The following is a 26,234-nucleotide window of genomic DNA, read 5'->3' as shown; positions in this document are numbered from 1 at the left end:
CTATAAGCCCCATGATTTTTGATCATCTAGCAGATGGGAAGGAGACAAAATCCATTATCACAACAAAACATCTCCATTGAACCACATGGGTCTTGATGTTCTAGCAGGAGCTCCACGGTGGAAATCCAATTCTATCTCAGTCAAACGGGAGATAAATTACAGCCGTGTGGGGTCTACACGGGGTAGTATGTATAATGTTCATGACTTGAACAAGCGGAGGGAATACACCGCAACACCTTCATACTCCAGAATCTGAGTGGTAGTGGGGAAGACATCAAAATCAATAACTAGTATAACATAACATAGCACCTACAGGCGGGTGGTGGAGTTCTGACTAGCAGGAGGTGTTTGTTAAATCATCTTTAAGGTGTGTCAGGCAGCTGACAAGAAAGCCTTTTTGGAGATGGGGTGGTTGAAGTCGCCCTTGCTCTAGGACATAACCCCCGTTGGAGCTTCATCTGAGGAGAAGAGCCACAACTGTGAGACTATGTATATGCGCCCGTATGTGGATCCATTGTAAAATCTAAGCCGTTGTGTACCACACCAGCACCCCTCTGACCCACAGGAGTATTGGTTGGCCTGACATTTAAATGACATTTAAGTGTCTGTTCCCCTGGAGACTGGTTTGATTGGCAAAGTAGAGCAATACATTCCCTCATAAAAGCTCTTCCTGATGCTTTTACCTCCATTATACCAGCACGAAATAGAAAAGAAGGTGTTTTTGAGAAATTAAGTCCTTCTACTACTATTAGCAGCATCTTTTAGCTACTGGGAGATAAATGAGAAAACCACAAGATTCTCCGGAAATGATGTTGCGATGATAAGCACTAACCAGAGACAGGGGATAAAAGCCACTGTAAATGCACCAGAAATTAACTGCAAACATAAAATGTGGATGAGAGCTGTATAATCGAACAAAGGGTCATGGCATTTTTAAAAACAGTAACGAAAAACGTCTGAATCATGAAAGAGGAAAAACTCAAATTAACATCGGTTCATCTTCTACACGAAGGAGACAGCTCCGGGTGGCAAGGGGTCTGAAAGACGATACCATGGTTGTTCTCTTTCGTTTGGACAGGTATGTGCATGCTTCGAGAAAAATTTATTTAATTTAGTTTGTAATTCGTTACGTGAATTTACGAAATACATTCATGTGTTTGGAGGAGGCATGCCTTTGGATGGCAAATCGCATAGAGAGTGGGATAATACTTTCAGTGCTAGCTGGCTAACATTAGCACCTTTCCAAATCAACCACCTCACCTTTAACTAATCTGGTCACATGTTCCGAATTAAAGCACTTATAAACTGCTGGGAGTTTAGCAGATGACACTCATGAACGGACCAACAATCATCCTGGGGGAAGGCAGATATTAAACGATCACTGGGTGATGTTGAAAGCACATCCTAGAGAACGTATATGAATAGCCTCTCGAAGCATTAATCTGTATACACAAAGCGCCATTTTACACTTCTGACCTGAGAGAGCAGCAAAAACAGCAATAGAAAGATCGGAGGAACATTTCAGGCCTTAAATACATAATTTAAGAATACTTTATTAAATATGACTTCCTGCATTTGGAGTAAAAGTTGAAAATCACCATGTATAACCACTGACAAACTTCACCCCATAGCTATTTTAAAACAATCTTTTGATATAATAACTGAATTCTGATATTATCTTTTTTCAATTCTGGGATGAGGATTCATAATGAATTCACTAATTAATAATTTGAATTTTAACATTAAAAATACCTTGAATACCTTATTCACATTTCCGATTTGCCCACCAAGAGACCCTTCCTTCCCACTTTTCAGCAAGGAGTCCCTTTTCCTTCGCAGAGCTCAAGTGTTAAAGCCAACAGACAGGCGTATAATGCAGTTTTGCCCTTAACATGTTTGTGAATTGACAGAAGAGAGGTTCAGGGCTCAGGGTCACTTGATGCTCAAAGAAACTCTGTTGAGAACAAAGGTCAGAAGAGGAGATGAGAGAGACCAGGCTCTGACCTCCCGTGTGCTTGTTCTGTCGTCCAAGTCTTTTTGTATTAACAGACTCCATAAAATCCACAGGCACCAGAACAGGTGGCCTTAGACACCTGTTGACATTTATTTCCCACCGTCATGCTTTAGACAATGGCACAAGGCCAATATAACAGTGGGACAGACATGCGGGCCGCAAAATCCTGTCTGAAAACTTTTACTTGTGAACTGATTTAACTTGCGCCTCCAAGTTTTCTCCATTTGCAAATTGAGTAATTGAGGCTTTTTCCCTCGAGGTGTTGCAAAATGCATCTGAATTTTGTAGGAATGTTTTAAGCATTTATGGGGCTTTTAAGAAGAAAGCAATTAGGGTGGAGATGACAAATGGACGCCGGCAATTAGCAGCATTCCCGCTCTGCAGAAACACCCGATCCGAATTAAGTGCAAGGATCAATACGCAAACCAGAGAGCTGTCCATTCATTCTCATTAATAATAGATAAGCAAGTTATCATTTTCACTCGTGTGCTTAGCGGAAATGTGTCCGATGCTATCATCTGCTGTTGTTCTAGTGGAACTTGTCCATTAACTAGGTTTTAGATCTTTTGCAGGATTTTGCTTTCAATTAACTCTACATCAAGCCAGTTGTTTCCCTATATCAGTTCAATATCTCAAGTTTCCTTCATTAACATATGCAATGCCCTCGCCAAATCGAATGCATTGGCATCTGCATCAAACGTTGAGGCTGGCGAAGAGGCTTTTAGATGAAGTGGTGAACTGCTGAAAAGTTAAAACTTACTAACACTTTTTAGACCTGTTATAGGTCTGTTGTAATAAGTGTACTGTTCAAGCAGCCTACATGGAGATAAATATATCAGTTAGTGGGGACCAAAAATAAATGGAAACCCTTACAATAATGTAATACATAAGTTAATGCACTAGCAAACATGAACTAACAATGATTCTTAGTTAATGTTAATGTTATATGATATAAATGTAAGTTTAATATGCATCAACTAATGATAACATTTTTATTTTATTTTAAATACGTATTTAAATACTTAAAATAATGTACTGAGATGAAATGCTCTAGCAGTATTGTTCATGTTATCTAATGTAGTTAACTAATGTTAACAAATGGAACCATATTGAGAAGTGTTCCCAAATAAATAAATAACCCAAGCACCATGGTGGATTTTTGCTGGGCATTCGCGGCACAGCTGAGTCTGCCACTTTCAAGCGTTATTAAATTATTTAGCTAGAATGTGCAGAACACAAACAATTATGCGTATCTCTCTGTGAGGGGCACTAAAGAAATGGCTCTCCCCATAAAACGCAGATTATCTGCTGGAGAATTATCTTGAGGTTTGTGCATTCCCATGACCGGAGCCCCCATCAGAGCTGACAGAAACCAAGATTAAATAAAGTTCCTTATGCTGCTTGAGTGGAGGGTACACAATCAAATCATTTACTAAAAGCATTAGCTCAATGTTCCCTCATGCGTCTTTGACAAGTCGATGAAAAAAAGAGCTTCCTGTTAAGGGAGGTAAGCAGTATCATATGACTGGGGGGGTTTAGCGTTACTTTGGCTTTTAAACCAGGGTCTTCAAAGCCGTGACTCATTTGTGGTTCCCCCGCCGACATGATATTGGATCAAACACAGAGACGGTCAATCATGAGGGAATATCATTACTTCCTCATTACTCTGGGCTCATGATAGAACAATCGAGTTATTCTGTCTCGCAGAGAAAACCTTCCTGTTTAGAGAGAGACATCAATATTGAAACGTATGCATTGGCGCAAGGGCATTCCCGCTGAGTTTGTTGAGAATTCTGTTATTTTGAGCACAACATGTTGATAGTATGTGTAAAAAAGCCTGGTGTCGTGCTGTTAGCAAAAGAAATGTGTGTATTAGAGATGAGATATCTAAACCGAACGTTGGCCGATGATAACACAAGGCCACAAACTCCTAGTGAGAATACACAGAACATGAAGTTTGGGGTGCTTACAGTCGACAGGCACTATGAAATATTAAGAAGCCATGAAATATCAGCAGATTGGAATGCTTTTGAAAGGTTAAACTAAAGTTATTGTCTTAAAACCTCTGGAGTATTCACTGCAGGCTTGCACTTACCCGAAGGGTACAATTTTGACACAAACATAAATGGCAGTAACTCCGCCAACTTTTTTATTTGCTATGACCTGCACGTAATCGGAGTTAACCTGGAATTTTCCTCTGAGGATTCATCCAGTTGATGGTGAGCTGTGGGAGAAATATAAAATTTTAGCCTTACCCTTGGCTACGGCGGAACATGCTTAGAAATGAAAATGTAGGAATGGAAAATCTACCTGTTATTTACTTAGATTTTCTTTAAACAAGTGATGCTTCTGTTTGGTGGTAATGACTTCAGCATTCGACTTCAGTAAACAGTCACAAAGGATTCATTAATTCTCGTTTTTTTCTGACTTTATTTAAATATTTGGTTATCTAAGTGATCATATTTATTTTGTTTGTTTTGCTAAATAAGTTAACACTAAATAAAAGAAACACTGCACGTTTACAACTCCTATACAAAATAATTTCTGTCATGCTGTAGATTCCCTGCAGAAAACAGTGATGCATTATCAGAATTTCACTGAGTCATGAATATTTGAGTGTGAGCAACACATGCCCGCCACTGTATATCAAATGAATATAAAGTATAATATCCTTTATATATATATTATGTTTTTTGAGGCTCTTAATGCATCAGATCTGGCTGGGCTTAGTAGAAGCAGGGGTGATGTTAAAGCTCTCAGTTAAGGCAGATGTCACCTTGGTGCAGCCAGTGTCATTGACCGGCAGGTGCCGAGAGAAAGTGCTCCCCCGGGGGGATGGAGGTACGGCAAGGAGATTAGTGGCTAGACGCCGGGTGAATGGAGAGCCGTTATGGATTATGTCATCCATCACAGGCAAAGCCCCTTTGACCCACGCTAACCAAATTAATCAGCTTCCCAAGATAAAGGCCCCCTTCAGGACCACCCATTCACTTCTCTTACATCTTTACCTCTGGCCTTTTCTACAAGTCTGCATCATTTAAACTTTCACACTATGTGCCAGGAGAAAATTTAATTATAGTCCTTTTGGGATCTGAACACAAATGAGTCTAGCCTTGACTGGGGCATACATTAAAATGAATTCACCATAACAGACCCACAGCTACAACACACTGCAAGAGATTTGGTGCATCCAACGATTCTATAATAATCTAAAAGCATCTTACAAAAAAACTAAAATAAGTGTTCGTAATTATGAAATTTGGTTATTATTTGCACACAGTCATCTCTTAACAGTTCCTCCTTAACAAACACTGTTACCGTCTTGACGTACTGTAGTCTCTCTCAGACTGATAAAAATTTTTTGACTCTAGGGAGATACACAGTATTCTACTCCAGGCGCCATTAATGAACACATAGTACATCATTTTGCAACAACTTTGAGAAGACCGACTCACGAAATACACAACACGTTACAAAATACCTTTCAATGTCGCCGGCCTGTCCAATCATGGAGTGTGGGGTCACGTAGTACGAGAACAAGTAACATTAGTCACTGACAATTATGAGGTCAGCACAAAAGGGAGGAGGAAAGAAAGGTTAAGACGGAAGTCAGCGGAGGACGAGGAGAAGTCAGCTTTCGGAAGCATGGGCTCTACAGTAGATTCCCCACAGCAAAATGTCATAAGCTCTTAGTCGCAAGTCTGTACTAATGTGATTAGCTGCTCATGTCTGTGATTACATAAAAACGTTTTATGGATATTAACAAGCCAAAGTACCCCCATAGCCTTCATCATGGATGCTGCGCAGAGGCTCTCAGAAGTAAATTCTTGACAGTGCTAGTTATGTTCAAACAAATGCATTGATGTTTGTGACGAAGCTTTTATAGAGTGAGAAAGCAAGCAAGATTTGGAAGTGGAAGGAGATGTTAGGTCCAAAATAACTGAAATTACAAAGTATATTGAGCATACGAAAAGCGAAATAGAAAAATTTGGACTGATTTCGTTTACATTTAGTCAATAAGCAGACACTTTTATCCAAAGCGACTTACAAATGAGGTAAACAAGGGTAGCAATTGGAACAACATAAGGACAACAAGAAGCATAAACGCGGTAAAACTGCTCTCATGTAGTCTACCACATACAAAGCTAAGTTGTTTTTTTAAGGATAGAAAGAGTAGAAAAGAGATAGAAGTCAGAACTAATCGTTATGGTGCTGACAGAAGAGATGTGTTTTCAGCCGATTCTTAAGGGTGGCTACAGAATCTGCTGATCTCGTAGCAGCGGGCAGATCATTCCAAAAAATGTGGAACGGATCCAGAGAATGTACATGAGAATAATTGTATCCCTTTTTGGGATGGCACTACAAGATGTCTTTCATTTGCAGAGCGTATAGATCTGGTGGGTACATGAGTCTGCATTAGCGAGTGAAGATATGGGGGTGCCCAACCAGTGCTGGTCCTGTAGGCCAAGAGCAGATCTTAGTTCTTAGTGATGCAGGATACTCAAGTTTTATTTGAGAATATTTCAATGAGCACATTCCAACAAATTAAAAGGAAACTTGAAACAAGTTTGCTACAAAATACTTGTTTGACTAAATTTCAACTTCTGCAGAATCTTACATTTTTTTTCATGTTACACACAAAAAATGTGTCAACTTGGCATTAAAAAGGGACGAACAACCACTTGGTTATAGATTAACCAATGTTGTGTTGTTTTAACCCTTCGTTGAGTCAAATATAAACATTTTATTGCTTAATTTAATTTAATGTATAGGTTAGCTTCTTACACAATGCAGAGTTCAAAATCCTATCCCATCACATTTTAGAGAGCATCTTGTATTTTTGTCAATTCTTTTAAATCCAAAGACTTCCATATTATTATTAATCAGATTCTGAATCCCACATTTTTTATTCAGATCTCCCTGCATGTGACATCATAATGCACCAGCGAGCATGTGGATTCCCATGCTGGCTCTGTGGTTTTGATGATGAAGCCCTCTTCACTGCGGTGATTATAAGGTACAAGGGCTGTGGAAAAGATGACATACGCGCGGATGTGATGCTTCAAATGATTTTTATGGCTGTCCTTCAGTCAAGGACACTGATGATCTTGCGATCAGACGACAGCACTGCATCCGTCTGAGGTTCGGGGATCTGCCTCCGGTCCTGCTCTCATCCACTGTAATTAAGCTATTAATCTCACATCATTAACCTCTACTGACCACTCCTTTTTTTCTTGCCTGCTACTGTATATTGCTGTTGTGTCTATGCAAATCTTCTGTTTTCTTCCATTCCTCTCCTCTCCATCTCTCCTCTGATGGATGTCATTGAATGATCACAGCGGGGGACTAACAAAATTACCTTCCAAGTGCCACTCGATTGAGAATACGGTTACTTTTAATTAAAAAGAATCAATTTCTATCCCTGTCAATTTCACTCAGTGACCATATGGACACTTGAAAACACAATCCAATTTGCCGCCGACCACCCAGTCGGCCCTGCCCGGGCCGTAGGGAAAACAACACCTCACTTAATTGGCTTACAGAGGTGGTTTTCAACATAGAGCATTGAATTAAAATGTAAAGGGGCCTCATTTAAAAGCAGAACACACTACAAAGTAGTAGGTCATATGGCCATATGTTTGGCTGTCAATTCAACGGTGCCAAGTTTTAAACTAAATTGTTTCTCAGTGTTTCCCCTGGCATTACCTTAGGGGGGTGCCCCGCCCCTCTAACAGCACCCCCCGCCCCCCTTGAAGGTCAAGTTCATTTTATTTTCTATATAGCGCCAGATCACAAGACAAGTCATTTAAGGTTACTTTTCCTATAGAACATGTCTATTCCTTGTTCTTTTATTAAACAAACAAGATGAACCATCAAAATATCATTATATTATTATTATTACTTCTGTAGTTTAAATTGAACAGCGCATCTACATAACTTCACATCACGGTCATTCAGGGACATTTATGTTTATTATATTTTTCCTGATATCTTCTAATATCTTTATTTAGCGACCAACTCTATTTTAACCCTTTCTGCTCCGCGAGCACTGTTTTTCCCGCGTCACATATTAAGATCTGCAGACACCAAGAGCAGGTAAATAAATGGCCACTTTTACTGTAACGCTCAAAGGGATATTTGAGCCAAAAACTCAAATTTGCTGTTAATTTACTCATCCTCAGGCCATTCGAGATGAAAGTGACATTTATTCACGAGTAGAACTATAAAGAAGATTGTTTGGTAAATCCGCAGCCCTCGCTGCTTCATATAATGGGAGTCTATGGGGTCCACCTGTCTAAGAGTTCCTAAAGCATATGAAGCAGAGAGGGCTGCGGATTTACCAAAAAATGTGTTTGATGTGTCAAATACTTATTTTCCCCGCTCTATATACTGGTGGCTATGGACTGCTCACTGCACCACACAGAGACAAAGAGCTTGAGAAAAAGTTCACTATGACCAAAAGATGAAGTGTAGTTTGACAAAATCAGCTAAACCAGATTGAATGCGAGACGACTTGAAAAACCTTGAAGAAACCTTGTACTGACAGCATCCTTTAGTATGCATGTGAAGGTCAAGATTCCTGTTATACATTAAACAAAACTCTAATATTATTCTGTCAACACACTAATATAACCAGATAAGAACTTTTCCATTTCTTGACAACAAAAAATGTTTGTCTATACCAAGTGTCACTTCAGAGCCATTCGCAATTTGTTTATTTCTCTTTCGGCAGATAGCATACAAACACACCAAAATGACCAGAGTATTATGTAAACTCTTAAAGTAGGCACGCTGTCAGTTGGAAGCAATTACGAAAAAGACCCCAATCAAGCAGTTTGGGAGGATTTATATATAACGAATGAAACATTACAACCAAAACAAGATTCAAGGAACAGCCCTCGACCTTTTAGATGGAAGAAACTACTGTGCAATCTCAGTAATCCTGCCTCCTTTGAGCGTTCAGCCCGAGAGTACGAATCTGCCTTAATTTTTCATCCTTTTGATCTAGGTAGGATCTGTAACCATGGCGATCGACGTTGAAAAAGGCCCCACCCTGTCAATCTGGCTCCACTGCCCTATAATTCAGATGGTGGAGAAGCCAGTTCTGTCATGTTTAGAAACACAGCCCTTCCTGATTACAGACAACAACGCAAAAAAGCCCATCTGTGGTACTCAATATTTTAACCCCTGTCCTATTTTTAGAGTTTTATTTGTTTGAACCGTCTTTAAGGAGTATTTATATCCCAGGATGAAACCGCACCAGCGTTTCACGCTATAATTTTAGTGTCTGAACTCCTTTGTGCAGCCTGATCTTAAGCAGAGCTTCTGTAGATCCGTTCTCGACCCGTCAACACTGGCTACAGCTGCTAGTCTGGAATGCTATGACATTAATGAGTGTACTTTGTTAATGTGATGTTATAAACACATTATATTAACACATCAGACATAATAGTGCAATAAGCGAAATAGGGAAATCCTTGGATTAGTATATATTCTGAAGTAAACGCCTATGGAGATGTTGTGGTGTTCTGGGTGGTTCTCACACCTCTAATGGGACTTGTCCTGTCAAATGTGTAGCTTCTAAATGAAAGACAGATTTCACAAAACATTCTGGGATTGAAATAGCTGACATATTAAAGTTATACTAGCCTGTAAAAGCTTAAAAGAGCATCTCTGCACGGACAAAATAATTTTTTTATAAGACTTCCTGATTTTAAAAGTAATGAAAGGAGTCAAGAAGAGAAGCTTCAAGGACACTCAGGCTGGCTCCTCCTCTGAATGACTGACAGATTTAAAGGTTAAACACGTGCGTGAAAAGGAAAGAGAGACCTAATGGAATTACAGCAGCCTTGTGACAGCGGTGCAGAAGGGTCACATGGTGAATTAAATGGCTCTCTGACCCGTGCCAGAACTGAGCCTTGACCTCCGCTCAACCCGTGGCACCCGCAACACTGGAACGTCACTCACTGCGAATGTCGGCGATACGAACACTCATTCACAAGGACAATGGAGCAGAGCGGCCCATACAGCACAGTATCGCACTGCTCTACGGTGTTATGAAAAAGAGACTTCCTCAAAACGCATAGCTCGTCCCCAAGCTTGAGGAACAGATGAAAAAGGTGACCAGACAAGCGTAAGGGCAGGGTGTGGTAAGCACTTTGTTTGAATTTCGGGTTAATTTCGGTCCTCGTGAGTGAAACATTAGCGAGGTTACCCATGCTTGCAAACAATTCCACGACGTGATGCACTTCCAATTTCACAAGGTACGGCCGCAGGAGAAATGACTAGTCAGCTGAAATGTTGTACTTACTGTCTGACTGAGAGGAGAGTTGTACACAGCTCAGCAGTAGCAGAAGCAGCAGCCCATTGGGCAGGACGGGCAATGATGGGCAAATATTAAGCACCATATTCCAGGTTGGCACTGCTTCCCCTCTGTCCCCACACTGCTTATGCAGCTCTCACGCAATCATAGAGTAAAACCTGAGGAACACAAACAAAAACAAATTTTAGCATTGATTCACAATAAAACATACAGAAAACCAAACATAAGTCGGGGCTTGAGGAAATTTCCCGCCTCCTGTTCCCTTCTTTCTGGAAAAAGTTCCTATCTATCTCTGAACTGTCTACTACAAAAAAGCTCTAAAGGTCAAAAAATATAACCAAAAAAAACAGCCACACATGTGCAAGGTTGAGTATAGTTATGATGGATCGAGTGGTCTTCCCTGGGGCATCCAGGATAATCAGGCAAGCAAACACACTTTTATCAAAGTAAACTAAAACCACTGCTGTTAAATATCAAAAGGACATGAGAGAATTGGGAATTCCCAATAACCGGCCATTACTTAAGGTTCCCATTAAGATTCTCAAGTGGCTCCACACAGATGGCTTCTAATCTCCTAAAGTATGCCTTGCTGCGGAAACAACATTGAAACTGCAAACTGCCAAACTAATACTCAGTTTCAAGAAATAAAATTACTTAAGTTACTATATTTGAAGGAAGTTGATTGCATTAGATTGTTAACTACATTGATTATTTTTAAGATTTTTCTGGCACAACAAATATGGAGGATCTCAATAAGGGTGGTGGCATTAAAGTGATAGTTCAGCCAAATATTTAAATTCTGTTATTATTCACTAATTTAAAATATGTATGACTTCCCTTCCGCAAAGACAAAAGAAGAAACTTTGAAGAAAGTTGGTAACTGAACAGCAATGGCACCCATTCACTTCAGATGCATGGACCAAGACAAAAGCAAGTTAATGGGTGCCAATTAACAACATTCTATAAAATATCTTTTTGGTGATCTGCGTAAGAAAATCATGCTGGTTTGAAGTGACAAGAGGGTGAGTAAATGATAGCAGAATTTTTATTTTTGGGTGAACATTCACTATAAATAAAAAAAAAACATACACTTAATACATTAACATTTAAGACATTAATAAAACAGCATTGTTTAGGGATGCACCGAATGTTATGTTCGGTGTTTCTGAAAAGTGAAATAGCCTAATACATTTTACTGAACATGGCATGTGATGAATCGATCAAGGAGCAACCAGCGCAGAGAGAGAGAGAGAGAGAGAGAGAGAGAGAGAGAGAGAGAAAGAAAGACACACATGCGCTTTATCAATGCCGCAAAAATTTTGGCAGTGGGTGTGTGTGGAGCATTTTAAAGTGTCAGAGAAAGACACAGCACATGAGTAAATTTCCTAATGAAAGCATCTTTACCGGTCGGTAACTTTAATTCTGACATAAGCGGGCTGTCTGATAGTAATCTCGCCGCTCGCAACATCCTTTGACATCATAGGATGGGCGGAGTTTGGAGGAGAGACGTGAGCTGTAATGGTTGTCATTCAGCATCATTAAGAATTGCTTGCATTGGATGTATTTTTCTTTAAATCATTTTGCAATGTAGCCTATAGTAATACAAAAGTTTTCGTTTATTCATATTTTTTGTTTATAGGCCCAATGTTGAAATACACTTTTTAATGACCTGTTTTGTTAAATGGGTAGATTGATATTAGTAGCCAATAGTAGTAATAGGGATGGATAAGTGGATGTCGGTAAGCCAATTCAGGCAGATCCACTAAAACCATGCACTCTTTTTCAGAGTCTTATCACTCTAAAACTATTAAATGAACCAAGCCTAGGTATTTAGGTAAGCACAGCAAAGTCTACTCTGGTATAAAGCACACTACACGCTCCTGACCATCTGCCTAATCTCTGGCTCAGGTTGAATGGCTAGAGTCCAATGCAACACCAACACCTGAAATGTGCCAAGATTTCAGGCTGTTTACATGACTAATCATTCCACGCAGGAAATCCACTCACAGCGACAACAGTCTGTTGGTATAAAACAAACCACTTGTGCACAGAAAACAACCAAAAGCCTAAAGCGACACTACCATTGTGACGTCAACCAGAAGACCTGTTTGATGTTGCTCTAGACTGCTTCAGAGGCCGATAACTTTAAAGCGGCCATTCCAAGTGATGCCAATTTTCAAACTATAGTTAGTGGGTAATGTTGCTGTTAGAGCATAAACAATATCTGCAAAATAATAAAGCTCAAAGTTTAATGCAAAGCGAGATATTATCTTTATCAGAATTCACTTTTCAAGGACTCCAATGGGGCTGTGCGATGTGACGATGTTATCGTATATCGCCGATGTGTCGCAAATATCCCGATGTTGATTATAACAGACAGATACCAGATGACAATTGCTAATAGGGTAAACGTTCATGTTCATATGCCCAGGCAGTCAGTCAATTTGGAATCGCTGTTTTGTTTGGTCAGTTGAATGTGCTGCTGTTTTCAGCCAGTCGCTACACAGATAGATCAAGAGAAAGACGAGCTGCGTCGGCAAAGCAAATCCAATAATCATAAAATAAACATATACAATTAATTTACAGCACAACACCCAATCAAATTGTACTATAGGTATTAAATAATATGTAGAAGGATATAACAATGAAAATACACTGTCATATTCCCGTAGCAGTATAAAATAAACAGGTAGAATGATTTTATAGCGCAAAAAATGACATAAAATTGATGTGCGCATTGTACCATAATATGACGGGTAAAATAAAATTTAAGGACACATGCAACATTTTTCTACTACATGAAAGCTATGGTTTATCCGCGCGTTTGACCTGATGAAAGAAGTTACTGCAACACTGGTTAGCGCCTGTGTGTGTGCACATGTGCATGCGTGCGTGTTTGTTTTGCACTTGGCGGGTCTGGAACGAATTCCCTCCCGGTCCGTATGCGCAGATTGATCGTCTTCGCAATGTTGCATGAAGTCAACACACCCGATATTATCGGATATCGCGGTGATTTTAAAGTCGATTACCAAAAAAATATGAAAACACATATCCCAGCCCAAGACTACCGAGAACGGCTGGAATCGGACTACAGCCCTTTACTTCCCGGGTGAATGAGGTCACTATTCCGAGTTCTTGAAGAACCTCAGCCGTAAGGAATATGCCAAAAAAGGGGCGAAGTTTTCCTTAGAGAAGTGCAAGAGCCGCTGGAGTAGTGTTTGGTTAGCAGAGATCGTAAACATTTGACTGAGCTGGTTACTTAATTTCTTTACCAGTCCTACAGATGGTAATGAGAATTCAGTTACACACATTCTAAGATAACCAACGGTTAAATAACAGTTTCCCTGATTTTAACATCGGCTGTGAAAGCTGTTCTGTGTAATACACTGATATTGTGTTTGTGTGTGCACATACCTCTAAAACACTTCTATGAAATATCCTTTAAAGTCCTGCTTGCAAATGTCTCCTAGTCAATCTGCTTGTTTTATTATCAAACTCGGGTCCAATATAATAAGGCAAAACTAACGCTTCTGATATTAGCGTTAATTAATATAACCGGTCTGACGCCATTCAGTCCGGTGTCATTACCCTTGCCACAGTAGGAAAAAAATGTGATCTCTAACAAAGTCTGACGTTTACACATGCACTAGCAGACCTCCATTACACTTCGATCGATCTGTATCTTTTAAAGTGTTAAGGTGGAGTTGATGCTATAGTTACTGTTTATTGCTAAAAGCCAAACCTTGTAAATACACGTGCACAAAGAGGGCAACTGACCATACACAACCGCCTAGGAAGTGGAAGCTAGCTTAAATGGTGTTGGTGGGACATCTTCAAACACACGCTCTAAGCGAGGAGCCAATCACGATAGACTGGGTCAGCTCTACCAATCAGAGCATTTCGGAAGGAGGGACTTCATGTAACCGGGAAAAAAAACTGTTGTTTTGTGAGAAAAGGGACAGCGGTGAACAATAGACTTTAAATATATGAAATATAAAGCATTTTTGAAACTAGAAACATGAATATCCACTGTTAAACACCCAAAAAACATAATCAAAGCTTTAAAACAGCAAAAGACGGGCTCCTTTAATACTCTCAAACAAGGAAGAAAAACAAACAAAGAATTTTAATTCCCCTTTCACCCGGAGAGGTGTTGACTAGCCAATTACAAGCATGCTGATTTCAATGCATGTCAGATGCACGTGGATACGCCCGGCCTCTGGCTGGCATATTTGTAAGACGCCGCCAAAGGAAACAACGATATCTTAACGGCATGGCATTTGAAGAGCACGTTTATTTTTTCAAGCAGAAGGCTTTTGTTAATCTTTCTTGACATGAGGGCTTTCTCTGTAAAATAACAAGACACGACATATGTGTTGAGTCATGGCTCAGATCAACCGCAAGACATGCAGGGGTTTAACTCCGAGGCAATCGGTCTCGCAATAGGTTCAAGCTACATTTGGAGGAATATCAAATAAAAGTGCACTTTCAGTAGAATTAGGTCAAATAAGAAGAAGCCGCAAAGAATAACAAACAAGACAGCATTGCTGTGACTTACATTTTAAAAACAGCGGTAAGATTAGCCAGCTGAGTCTCCATGTTTAATAAATTGAAAACCTTCCCGCCGATCTCTGAGCTCTTACGCCACACCTGACTGTTTGCTCAAATTGGAGTTATGAAGACAATGGGTAAATATAGTGATAACAGCACAATAGCTGAGTAAACGTAGATCAGGTGAGATTTACCTAAGGAGAAGTGATATGGCGCAATAAATTCAGAACAAACAGCATCTCATAATGTTGAAAAACAAGTTATCGTTGTCAATATATTAACATTATTTAATGCTTTGTTGGTCTTATTAATAACTTTTCAGTTTGTTCATGTCTTGTTCAGAGCTTATGCCCTTAAAACCTCCACCAATTTCAACATAAAAGTACAAATGCTGTCGTAAATTTTTAAGGTAAATCAAATTGCCATTTGAATTTAAACTATATTAAACTTAAATTTTGAGTTTTAATTCATATGAAAGCAAGTTAAAATGGGTTCAATTTAGAAGTCAGAGGAAGTCAGTACTGAAGTATTTTCACTCCACTCTTATGCTCTATGCTTTATAATGTAGTGAAGTGAAGCATAAAGTATATCGTACTTTTCACCCCACTACTTTCATAAATACATTTTTACATGTCTTTTACCCTTAATACCCAAGTACATAAAAAGTCTAGTTCTTTAGTACTTTTAGTAATTACTTTTTTACTCTTGCATGAAATAAATCACTAGATTTTTATTGTACTGATAAAGTACAGATACTTGAAAATGTATTGACTAAAAAATACTTAAGTAATGTCAATCTCTGGTTTATAAGTAATGGAAAAACGTGTCAAATTATTGAGTACATATTTTTTTACAGTGTATTATCCTGCAATTCTGTTTCAAGGTATGGAAAAAAACTTGGAAGATCTTCAAAATTCGTCTTTGTGGTTAAGTGCAGAAGAATGACAGAATTTTTGTATCCTTGTGTCCCTTTAAACATGTAAAATCCAGTTATATCAATTGCTATTTAAATATCCACAAAAGCCAATCATTACCTTACAGGCCAAGCTGTACTGTCCACGGTCACATGTTAATACAGCACCTTAACTAACAGAAGGTTCATTACTCTTTTCTGTAAAGTCATCTCATCAGTGTGAACACTTCGGGAATCTCAGTTAAGCCTCCTGTGTTCTCAACAGCCAGGATAAATAAACACTTCTCTCCTTGTCACTCACAGGCTCATCTCCTTCCAACCACTCCGGCGCCAGTGATTGCTTTTCCCTTAATGGCCCATCCAGAGATAAAGACAACATGAGATCTATGGAGAGGCCTTGTGTAGACAACCTTATTGACATCTTTAGGAAAGATAAAGCTGAATCCCTCTTACCAGACCTGTGGGAGAAGCTTCTCAACGGCTGGTCTCTGAATTGGGCTTGGGTGTTGCAGATCAAGTGCAATCTTTATAGTTTAAAAACTTAAAGAGAAAAACAATATGACCTCGAAGCAGGTCTAAGAACGAGTGGGTTAAGGATGTTATCAAATTGGGAAGCAAATAACTTGTTCGATGTAATCAAAAGGGGAAGCAACTCACTAGAATGAAATGCATTATGACTCATGTTTAGCCCTGGAGTATTGACACGCACACCATACATGTGAGACATACAGATCTCAGCTATAAGTTCTCATTTGTAAGTATATGACCCATCGTGAGCATGCATGTTTCCTAGGGCCCATTCCATCATAGCATGAGCCTGCAATCACACTTGACGAATTGACGGATGGCATGACATATAATGACAGCTTGCTCATTTATTTCCAACGAACACCAATAAAGAGAACCAAGAGCTTTCTGAATAACCCATAACTAGGAGATGTCCTGTCATATTTTGAAGATTACAGAAAGGCTCCCCCTTCTTTCCTATAGTCACAAATCAAGCCCCGAGTAACTCAACAGAAATGAGATGTACTACATACACAGTAGAAACACATATTGGAGAACTGCTTCCCGTGGATTTTTGTAGTTGATTTATTGGGGCGTCACAAAGCAAAGGTATAAATGGACCGTGCTACACAGAGAAAACGCAATTTTGAAAGTAAAAAATTACATCAAACGTCAGCTAATGTGGTACATGTAAAAAAAACAGGTTATTGTAAACAAAAGCAATTTAAAATTGGACTGCACCTCACGGTTCCTCAATATTGTGCAGTTGGATATCTGACGCTTAAGATCTGATTCAAATTTCTGTTTATTCTCAGAAATTCTTGCCAATATAAAGATGGGAAGCACTATGTACACAACAAAGACACAATGCTTGTGAATCCACCGCACCCTGAGTTTACCCTCAGTTCTGAGCACCATCACCAATGCTTGATCCACACACAAACAAACCCAAGACATGTCAACACAAACCTGTGTCACCTGAATCAATACTGCCTGAAACAGGATCAGCACACGCTGACAACCAATCACCTTATTACAATAAAACACATTTTAAATGGTGTTAAACATGGAACTTCCCATTTTTTTTTCTTTTCATGTGATGATTAAAAAAAATGTATGCTAAAACTGCTACAGCACAATCTGAGGTGTGTTCGTTTATGAATACTATAGATCTCGGAATGCTCTTGCCCCAAAACGAGATTAAACAATAAGTCGGTTTTGTGACTTCCGAGCGGAGGAGCATTTAAAAAAAAAGAAAATTAACAATATTGCTCACAATGATTAAGATAAAAAAATGCATCATGAGAATATTGTCATGAAAGGGATGTAAAACAATTAATGAAACAAAAACAACCAACTACTATTTTAATTTTTTAATAATGAGTATAATGACACAATTAAAACTAATGAATTAATTATTTATTATCAATTATTACATTAAAATGACAACATTTGGACACACTATGGTATTAGGTGGGAAATATGCTTGTTTATCAAAAATTTATTTTTATGATTTTCTATCTTCATCTTAAAGGGAAATGAGAATTGTTGTTTTCTGAAAGTGTTAAGAAAAGACGGGACTCATTTTATCAGGCCTTTTTAGCAAACACTTGACCAATTTTTAGAAGGGACAATATTGTGAAAACAGGTGGGACAACAGGTTAACATGGGAGTCATTATCTCCTCTAATTAGAGAGCAAATATGGCAAATGAGATTTCACAGGTACAACTCGTTCATTTGCACAGCTGGATATGAAGAACAGGCAAAAAACACAGTTGAAGTCTTTAGGTTGACTCAAGGACTTGGCATAAACAAACCCTACAGCCGCACCGACATTCCACCCCCTGCCCTGCTGAACTTCCGTGTCCCGCCGTGCTAGTCTTACAGGTGCGGGTAATCTGCAGTATCTTCTCGCTGTGGGGTCTCGCAGCCCCTCTCTGTTTGCATCTCTGTTTCGGCCCAACAACAGACAGCTGCGCCAGATGGCGCCCCGTATCCTCAGTGATCTCGTGAGGCTCCGGATTTGAAATGTAAAAGAGCAAGTGCTGATGGGAAGGCGGAGGAGCCGATGCCACGGGGCAGCAGACGTCGGGGAAGGCTGCCATCAGTGCACGAGGCTAATTCAAACACTAACAGGCTTCCCGTCCAAGACAAACCAACAAACCGCAGGCCTGCGAGGTGGCAAGTGGCTGCTGCTTGAACACGGCTGTAACCGGGGGACAGAATTTCAATGAGGATCGGGCTAGATATGGGTCATTAACTGCCTTTCTGAGCAGACTTGAAAATGGAAACAGACTGGCAACTCTATTAAACATTCGGAGATGAATCATACAACCCTATAGTGTCACTTTCCATCGGGTAGAGCTACAGGTAAGGGAACGTGCCCTGTTCCTTCTTGATGTAGCCATTAGTTTCGTTCGCTCCAACTTGCAGATGGTTTAACTAACAGGGCAGTGCGCACCAAAGCTGAGAGGAAGAAGAGAGGGATTATGCTGATTGTTGCTTTTCGCTGGAACGCTCCCGAGTATAAAGGGTTTCTCTGACAGCTCGTGACTCACTTTGACCGCGACAGGCAAATTACCCAGGGTTTCACTTGAAAGGAGCGAGATCAAAAGAGCCACCGTGGCCTTCGTCTCCAAAGCAGAGTCAATGTGCTTTTCTGCAAAATGGGTTTATACTGCCACAATGTTCCATTCCCTACCAGTGGTATATATGAGAGCTGAAGGGCTCCCTAGAGACAAAAGACAAAACCACTCAGTCAAATGATAATAATAGCTGAACAACTACACCTCAAGAACAGGTTGAATATTGAATGTGACCTGACCCACTCACGGCCTGAGGAACAACACACTGTATGGGAGATCAATCAATACAGCGCTGAAACACGCACTCTCTTGCAATGACAGGAGGAGCCGCAGAACCACAAACACCCTCACTAATAACTTTAAGGATCCTTGCAGACTTGAAGCAAGTAGGCCACTTACTCAAAAGCACGATCGATTCAGCTTTAGGGTTCACCTTGAAGACCACAGGGTTGTGGATGATGTAGATTTAGTTGAGAAGACATCAGACAGCATCCTTCCTATTCTTAGTCAGAATCTTAAAAGCAAGGCCTATTTCACAACCCTGCCACAACGTGGCAAAAATAGAAATCCCTCCATCTGCTTGGCTGAGACACGCCGACACTGTAATGTGTCGCATGCAATTGATTGTACAGAACCTGACATAAAATCCATCTTGTTTAGGTCATTCATCTAGCGCTTCTCTATCTCCCGCCTCTTGCAACCTGTATAGACCGTTTTTTCGCACTCGCTGCACTTCGATTTTCACCCCACCTGCACTCGCCGCCACATACTGCACACCCCGTCATGGCTGCAGGGTGGATGTACCTGCAGTAAAAACAGTTCTCAGACTATCAATTACCTCTTCAACAGACACGCGATGTTGGTCCTGGCCTCAAACTGGTTCTGCAGCTTTGCCATCATAACAAACAAGCCCAGACTCATGCTAGAGCAGCACCCACATTTGCTTTTAAACGGAAGGCTGGATGCAAGACACGTCCGCATTATCATTCCAGTCGTAAACGCTTCTATATAAGTGAACTTAACTTGTATGTGGATATCAACTGAAACAAACAAGCTTGCTACCGGACACACCTTTGTTATGGTTACTGATATAATTACCAGCTGAAGTCGTTCTCTGTCAGATCAGCAAATGTAAGGGTTTAAGGTGTCTAACTGTCACAGGAGACTGATTTCAGTTTGTAGAGACGGAGAGCTGTCCACATCCAGACTGTGGGGCGGACATGATTTAGTGTCTTGTAGTCAATGGTAATTAGGATCTGATTATGCAAGTCACATTTGAGGATAGTGCGTGTCAATATGTGACAGAATCCCACCCATCAACATGGCCATCATCTTTTCTGCAGCTTTTTCTTTTGCAAACCAAATTGAAGATAAAAAATGCTGTCAATCCAAAATATGATGCAAATATGACACCCAAAGGAAATCAATTGATAAAACTGCAAAAGGTACTAGTCAAGAAAAAGAAATGTCATTTTTTATGTTTTATAAAGTACAGCTGTGATCACATATTACATTTTTTTTGTTAAGAATTCTTATAACCAAACAGTTCTTGGACCCTATTGACTATCATAGTAGGAATAATTACTTAATCTTTTTTGTTGTTGTTCTTTTGAACACAAATGAAGATATTTGGGACGATTGACTACCACTGTCACTTTTCCAACTATGGTAGTCCAATGGGGTCCAAGAACTGTTTGGTTACAAGCAATCGTCCAAATATCTTTCTCTTTTAACCAAACAATGAGTAATTCATGACAGATTTTTCATTTTTGGGTAAACTATCACTTTAATAAAGAATGTAAGTGACACTAAACATGCATATAGTATAGTACAAACAAATACCATGACAACCTACAGTATGCAAGCCTATATAAGATGTATAAGCCAATCTGGCAACAAAAGGACTATGATGTATAAAATACTGCATATAGCATTGCTAAGTCTAAATTGCTAAGAAAATTGACCCAAGCCACTTCTTTTCACTACGACAGGGCCACCTCCATCATGAAAAGATTTACACAGAAACAAACGAAGGATAAGCCAATCCCATTAGTAAATCGAGTCCGTCCACTGGTTTTTGAGTAAGGAACAACAGGGGGTAGCGAGGGATGTTTTAGCTCTGATAAGATTCATGGGGGCACTGGGATGAAAACTGAACAGTACTCATCATGAATTGCATTGTGGGGAATTCTGTTAATAATCCTCTCTAGTACATTCATTCAATGCACACCATCTGTCAGGTGTGGCACCTGTGCAAAAGCGCTCTGGTAAATTAAGGAACCATTTCCATTTTCCTGGCTGCATAAAGCGTTTGTTTAGGTAAACGTGGAGTCTTTATTTGCAGATGATTTTTGGTACATTGCGTCCCCAGGACATGCGTGGAGATACGGCGCGCAACACTAGATGGTAAATAAAGACATAATGTTAACTACATTTATTCATTTCCATTCATATATGCCAAACAAGTCACTGTGTTTCGTGCGCTTCACTGTGCAAGGCGTTCTTGGGAAGGTGACTAAAGTGGGGGAAAGAGCCACATATGATAAAAAACTAATGCTGTTGATAGCTAATGACATTTGTGCTACACGGAGAGGCTGGGAGGGTGAATTCAATTGTCTGGGCAACAAATGAAATGCTTGTAACTTCACAAACCAAGTGATACACCCTAAAAGGCAATATAAGGCAAATGAACAAACAGCTCTGACAGTTATTTCCCTCCCACTAATAACAGTTGTGGCTTCCGAGGTGTGTGCTGTGGCCAATGTTGTTTACACCTGTATAAAAAGGCTGTTTGGCTTTAGAAAATATAGTTTAGCAGCCCCTTAAAAGCTTTATTCAAAGACAAGACGCATCACATCACCTTATGAAAGCCACACTTCTTCATAACACACATAAAATAAAAAGAACTTCCTTTTGGGAGGTATTCTATTCCTGAGAATTTCTAATAACATAAGTTTGCCTCGGGCATGTTGCTTAACATGTAATCGCAAAGTACTCCAGCATATTAGTTTGCGTTGTTTTTCAGAAACTGAGGCCTTTTCTGTAAATCTCACTTTACGTAGACACTGCCAACACAAATATTTCGACAGAAAGTCGTTTCAGTCAGCACATGCATAATACAAAGAACTTTGTGCTGCTGCTGTCCTTTATAACACTTGCCACTTCTAAATATTTTTAAGACGATTTGTGCTGTTATACCAGATCTATTCATAACAGCAATGCATCCTAAAATTGTATTTATATTTCTAATAGTGGACTTGACTTCACTGTTTGGATGATGATTACCAGCTGTAGAATGTGGATATTTGAGTGGTGAGCACTCACTCAAATTTACCGAAATGCAAATTTGTGAATGTTAATTACTGCAAATATCTCGGAGAGAAATTATGAGAACAAAAGTGGTTATCACACACCATTCAATGAAGTGTCCCATGACATAAAGGGAGTAGGGTTACTTACAAACAAAAACACAAAGCATTCTTTATAGATCAATACTTACTAATAATGATCTTAATCTGAGAATGCACGGCTAACCATTAAACTATAAGGTTTTACCATAAAAACAATAAATGTTACAGCAGCAGTGATGTTTTAACATCCAAACACACAAATAAGGCGCCAAGAATCGGTCCAAACACCAGGACTAGGATTTACTTCTGTACATTTTGGGACAAAAAAATGTCACTGATGTATTTTAAGATGTGCCAGTGCAAGCCGTTTTAATCCCTATAGAGGCAAAGTATCGAATGCAATAAAAAATAAATAAACATAAATTATAAAAAATACATTCTTAACCTAATATTAAGAGATAAATATACAATGGAATTGGTTTATAACAGTAAACACACAAAAGTTTTAACTACTTATCATAATTCACCAGTAAGTCATCATAAGATTATATCCAAAATAATATAATGTGTCATTATTTAAACACCCTGGTGTAGTTTCAAACCTGTACGACTTTCTTTTGTCTGCACAACACGTCTATATCGTATATATTTTGAAAAATGTTGGTAACAGAAAACCGTTGGTCCCTGTTGACTTAAATTGGTTTTGTGTCTATACAATAGAAGACCATCAGGACAAACAGCTTCTAAAGAAATATCTTCTTTTGTTTTTTGCAGTAGAAAGAAAAATCACACAGTTTTAACTGACAACGGTGTGCGTAATTTATAACAGAATTTTCATTTTGAAGGTAAACTATTCCTTTAACTATGCTTGTTGGAAGGGTCTTCAGTCTTTGCGATCCCACACTCTACTAAGAACAGCAGCTGGTGACACGACTGTGACGGAGTGTATACGAAGAATTTGAGGTCACCAGTCTGTATGTGGGAGGTCAACAGTGACTACAGAGAAGGCTCGGCCTCTACTGATAACAGCTAACACTCCTGCGGCTCCTGTTTCTATTTTTTCCCCCATGTACAGAAACCAGCACACAGAGGTGGTAGATGCAAAGATCAAAATCGTTTCGGTTTTCAGAGACTATTCCTTTAAGAAAGCTTTTATCAGACTCTGTTCTCCACCCCCTCCACCGTTTAACAGTTGCGTGTCTTCGCTGGTGAATGATTAACAACAGTAAGCGAGTAATGGTTGAGATTTTGCACCACTTTGAGAGAACAGTTCTTAGTTCTTTCAGGCACATCCCCAGGAGGTCTCAGCTTTTCATGCTAAACAAAGCAAGCTATCTTCAGTCGAGCTATCTTTAAAACCCTGTTCCCTTCCTTACTTTCCACCTTTACGAGACTACCAAAGGAAGAAAAATGCTAAATGTTTTCTTGTTTTTTATTCATAGCGGCACCCAAACCTATCGTGCAACATTTACTTGACATTCGTATATTTAAACCGGCTCGCCTTTCATAAAATATGTCTTCGTCAACTGACAGAGCAACCAGACACAAGCCAATTTCATCCTTCTCTAATAACATCTGGAGTTATGAGGCCGTTTCAACAGTGGCGTCAACATATCTTTACAACTGACAACAGAGGCTATAATTTTCTTCTGTCACCTTTAATCAACAGCGTAGTCGCTCTCTCTCTCCGGAGTTGGCACTTTAAAACTTGCCGGACCAGAAAACGTTCTAAAAACTAAGACAGGATCGGGGGGAGATAAAGGCAACTGGAAAAACGAGTTGTTTGGCCAGAGACTATAAGCGGTCTCACAGCAGGGTCTCTCACAGTGTGTCGGTGGTAGCTAGGGGACACTTGACGGCCCTCTATTCAAAGAGCCCTGAAAGAAAAACCGAAGGAGGGTTCTTACCAGACAGGGGCAATTTGCCAAAGAGGTAGCCAATAGAGCCAAGCCAAGAAAAGGTTAAAGTATTGTTTTGGTTTAACAAGTGACAATAAAAGAACAAAAGAGACAAAAAAAATCTTTAAGAGGAGCTGTTAAAAACCTCCACAGTAAAGCAAGATGGCACAAAGTTTCTAAAAAAAAATTAATGACACACAAACATTTCTAAAAAGTGAATGAAGAACACCATAACATCATAATATGTAGGTATCAACTTAAAAAGTATTACATATGTTAGCATTTGCTTGCTTGTGTGTTTTTTGTCCCATTCAGAATATCCTTTAAGGACCACGATACAACTTAAACTACAACTCACCCATAACAGTAAAATTCGAAAAATATCCACAGGAAATCCCAAAAAATCCTCTCTTTAAATCCCCCAAAATCTTCACAACTGTTATTCCAAAGAGCGATCACCAAGACCATAAAATCCTTCCGCACGTAAAATCCAGGTGGGGAGATCCCAGCTATTGCAGGAGTAACAGACACACAAAGCTCACTTTATTCCTGAAATTCATTCCAGTAACATTGTAAAAGAAGTGAAAACAGAGTTCTTTCTTTCTTCAGGGTTTTTAAATGTTAACTTGTTTCCGTGGGTTCCCCACTGTCGTGGTAAACTCTTGATTGAGAGAGAGGGTTGATTGTAGTCCTTTCAGAGGGAAAGCTTCTTCACACTGTGAACAGTGACGGGGGTGTTGCTCTGGGTGGAGTCAGAGTGATGTCAGAGCGGGGGATTTGAGTGAGTTTTTTTTTTACTCACCTGTGTGTGCAAAGGTTGTACGTGCTTGCATGTGTGTTCTCTGAGTCATCAAAAAATTCAGCGGGACCCAAAAGTCAATCATTAATCAAGTTATGTTTGATACAATTTTCTGCTGTGAGAATTTGACTATAATGTTTTAATCCGATACCTCTGAAACCGCTACTTTTAATATTTTATTGTTTATTCGTAATAGTAGAAAAATCTGACCAGAATTTAACAGAATAAAGACAAAATAACAACTCAAGCAAGAACAGGTTAAAATTGAAACAACATTTTACTTACGCAGAACAAAAATGCCTAACATAAATAATGAAAATCAATATTGCAAATAATCATTTGTAATCAACGGATCAGTCTGTTAAGTCTTCATCAGTGTCTAATGTAATCGCTTGGAGTACGTTTTCACGATTAAAAACAGACGTTTTTCATTTGCGTTTTTGAAAAGTTTTATGTATTCACAAAACAATCTGCATTTACATGGATTCAGGAAAACGAAATAAAAGCATGCCAAGACAGTTGATGGTGCTGTTGCGCTATAAAGAAATCAAACATTCTTGCACACATCCGCATACACTTTTAATCTAAAAACACTTTTAATACACTTTGTCGGTGTGTATGTGTGTTTATAGTAGTGTTGTTATAGTGGTATAGTAAATCTACTTTTTGCTGGAGAAATGATAATAAGTAAGTCACATGGCACAAACATACGGCATGGAGGCTAGTGCTGCCACTTACAACTATTTTTATATCGACTTATCTATCGACTAATTTATCAAATAATGGATTAATCTAAATGAATTCTTTTTTTAAATGACAAAGATAGCCATTTTAAAGAAAAATATTTTTTGTGAATATTTATTGATAAATGCAGAACGACAAGCATCAATGAGTTTTTATATTTAAAAAAAAAGGACAACAGCCATTTTAAGCTAAATATTAATGGTCAAAAGAAAATATTTAAAAGCTAACTGTTTTGGCTGTTCAGTGCAAATGAACGAAAGCTCAATGCAAATTACAACGGAACACAGCGGCGTCTAAATTAAATATAATTAACCAGTATATTATATGTGTGCATGCTGGAACTGCAAAACAAATGCAACAAAAATCACTATACATATAAGTGTGCATTAATATAAAGACAAACAGTTTCTTACTTCTGGAATAAGTTACTCATTTAACTCTTATTTTCATAACCACAATATGTAACCTTTATCGCATGCATTAACAAAAAGCGCAAAAACTTTAAAAAACAAGGAACTGTTGGTTGCCTTGTGTTTGACAAAACGGGAA

General features: G+C 39.1%; 1 protein-coding gene across 9 annotated transcripts in view; it reads right to left on the bottom strand.

Annotated features, from left to right (window-relative positions):
* Positions 1-26,234, bottom strand: part of ptprfb (protein tyrosine phosphatase receptor type Fb) — a 150,362-nt gene that overhangs the window by 75,422 nt on the left and 48,706 nt on the right. For 8 of the 9 annotated variants that reach the window (XM_056743204.1, XM_056743207.1, XM_056743209.1 and 5 more), the window contains exons 1-2: positions 24,501-24,845; positions 10,326-10,495 (exon numbers count right to left, since the gene is read on the bottom strand). In XM_056743204.1, coding sequence (XP_056599182.1) covers positions 10,326-10,422 — 97 coding nt within the window. In that variant the 5' untranslated portion in view covers positions 10,423-10,495; positions 24,501-24,845. Of the gene's footprint in view, positions 1-10,325; positions 10,496-24,500; positions 24,846-26,234 lie in introns of those variants that run through there. The other variant, XM_056743205.1, reaches the window with a different exon arrangement.

This window comes from Triplophysa dalaica, chromosome 3 (assembly GCF_015846415.1).
Source record: "Triplophysa dalaica isolate WHDGS20190420 chromosome 3, ASM1584641v1, whole genome shotgun sequence".
NCBI classification, from domain to species: domain Eukaryota; kingdom Metazoa; phylum Chordata; class Actinopteri; order Cypriniformes; family Nemacheilidae; genus Triplophysa; species Triplophysa dalaica.
This window is presented reverse-complemented; position numbering and strand designations above follow the sequence as displayed.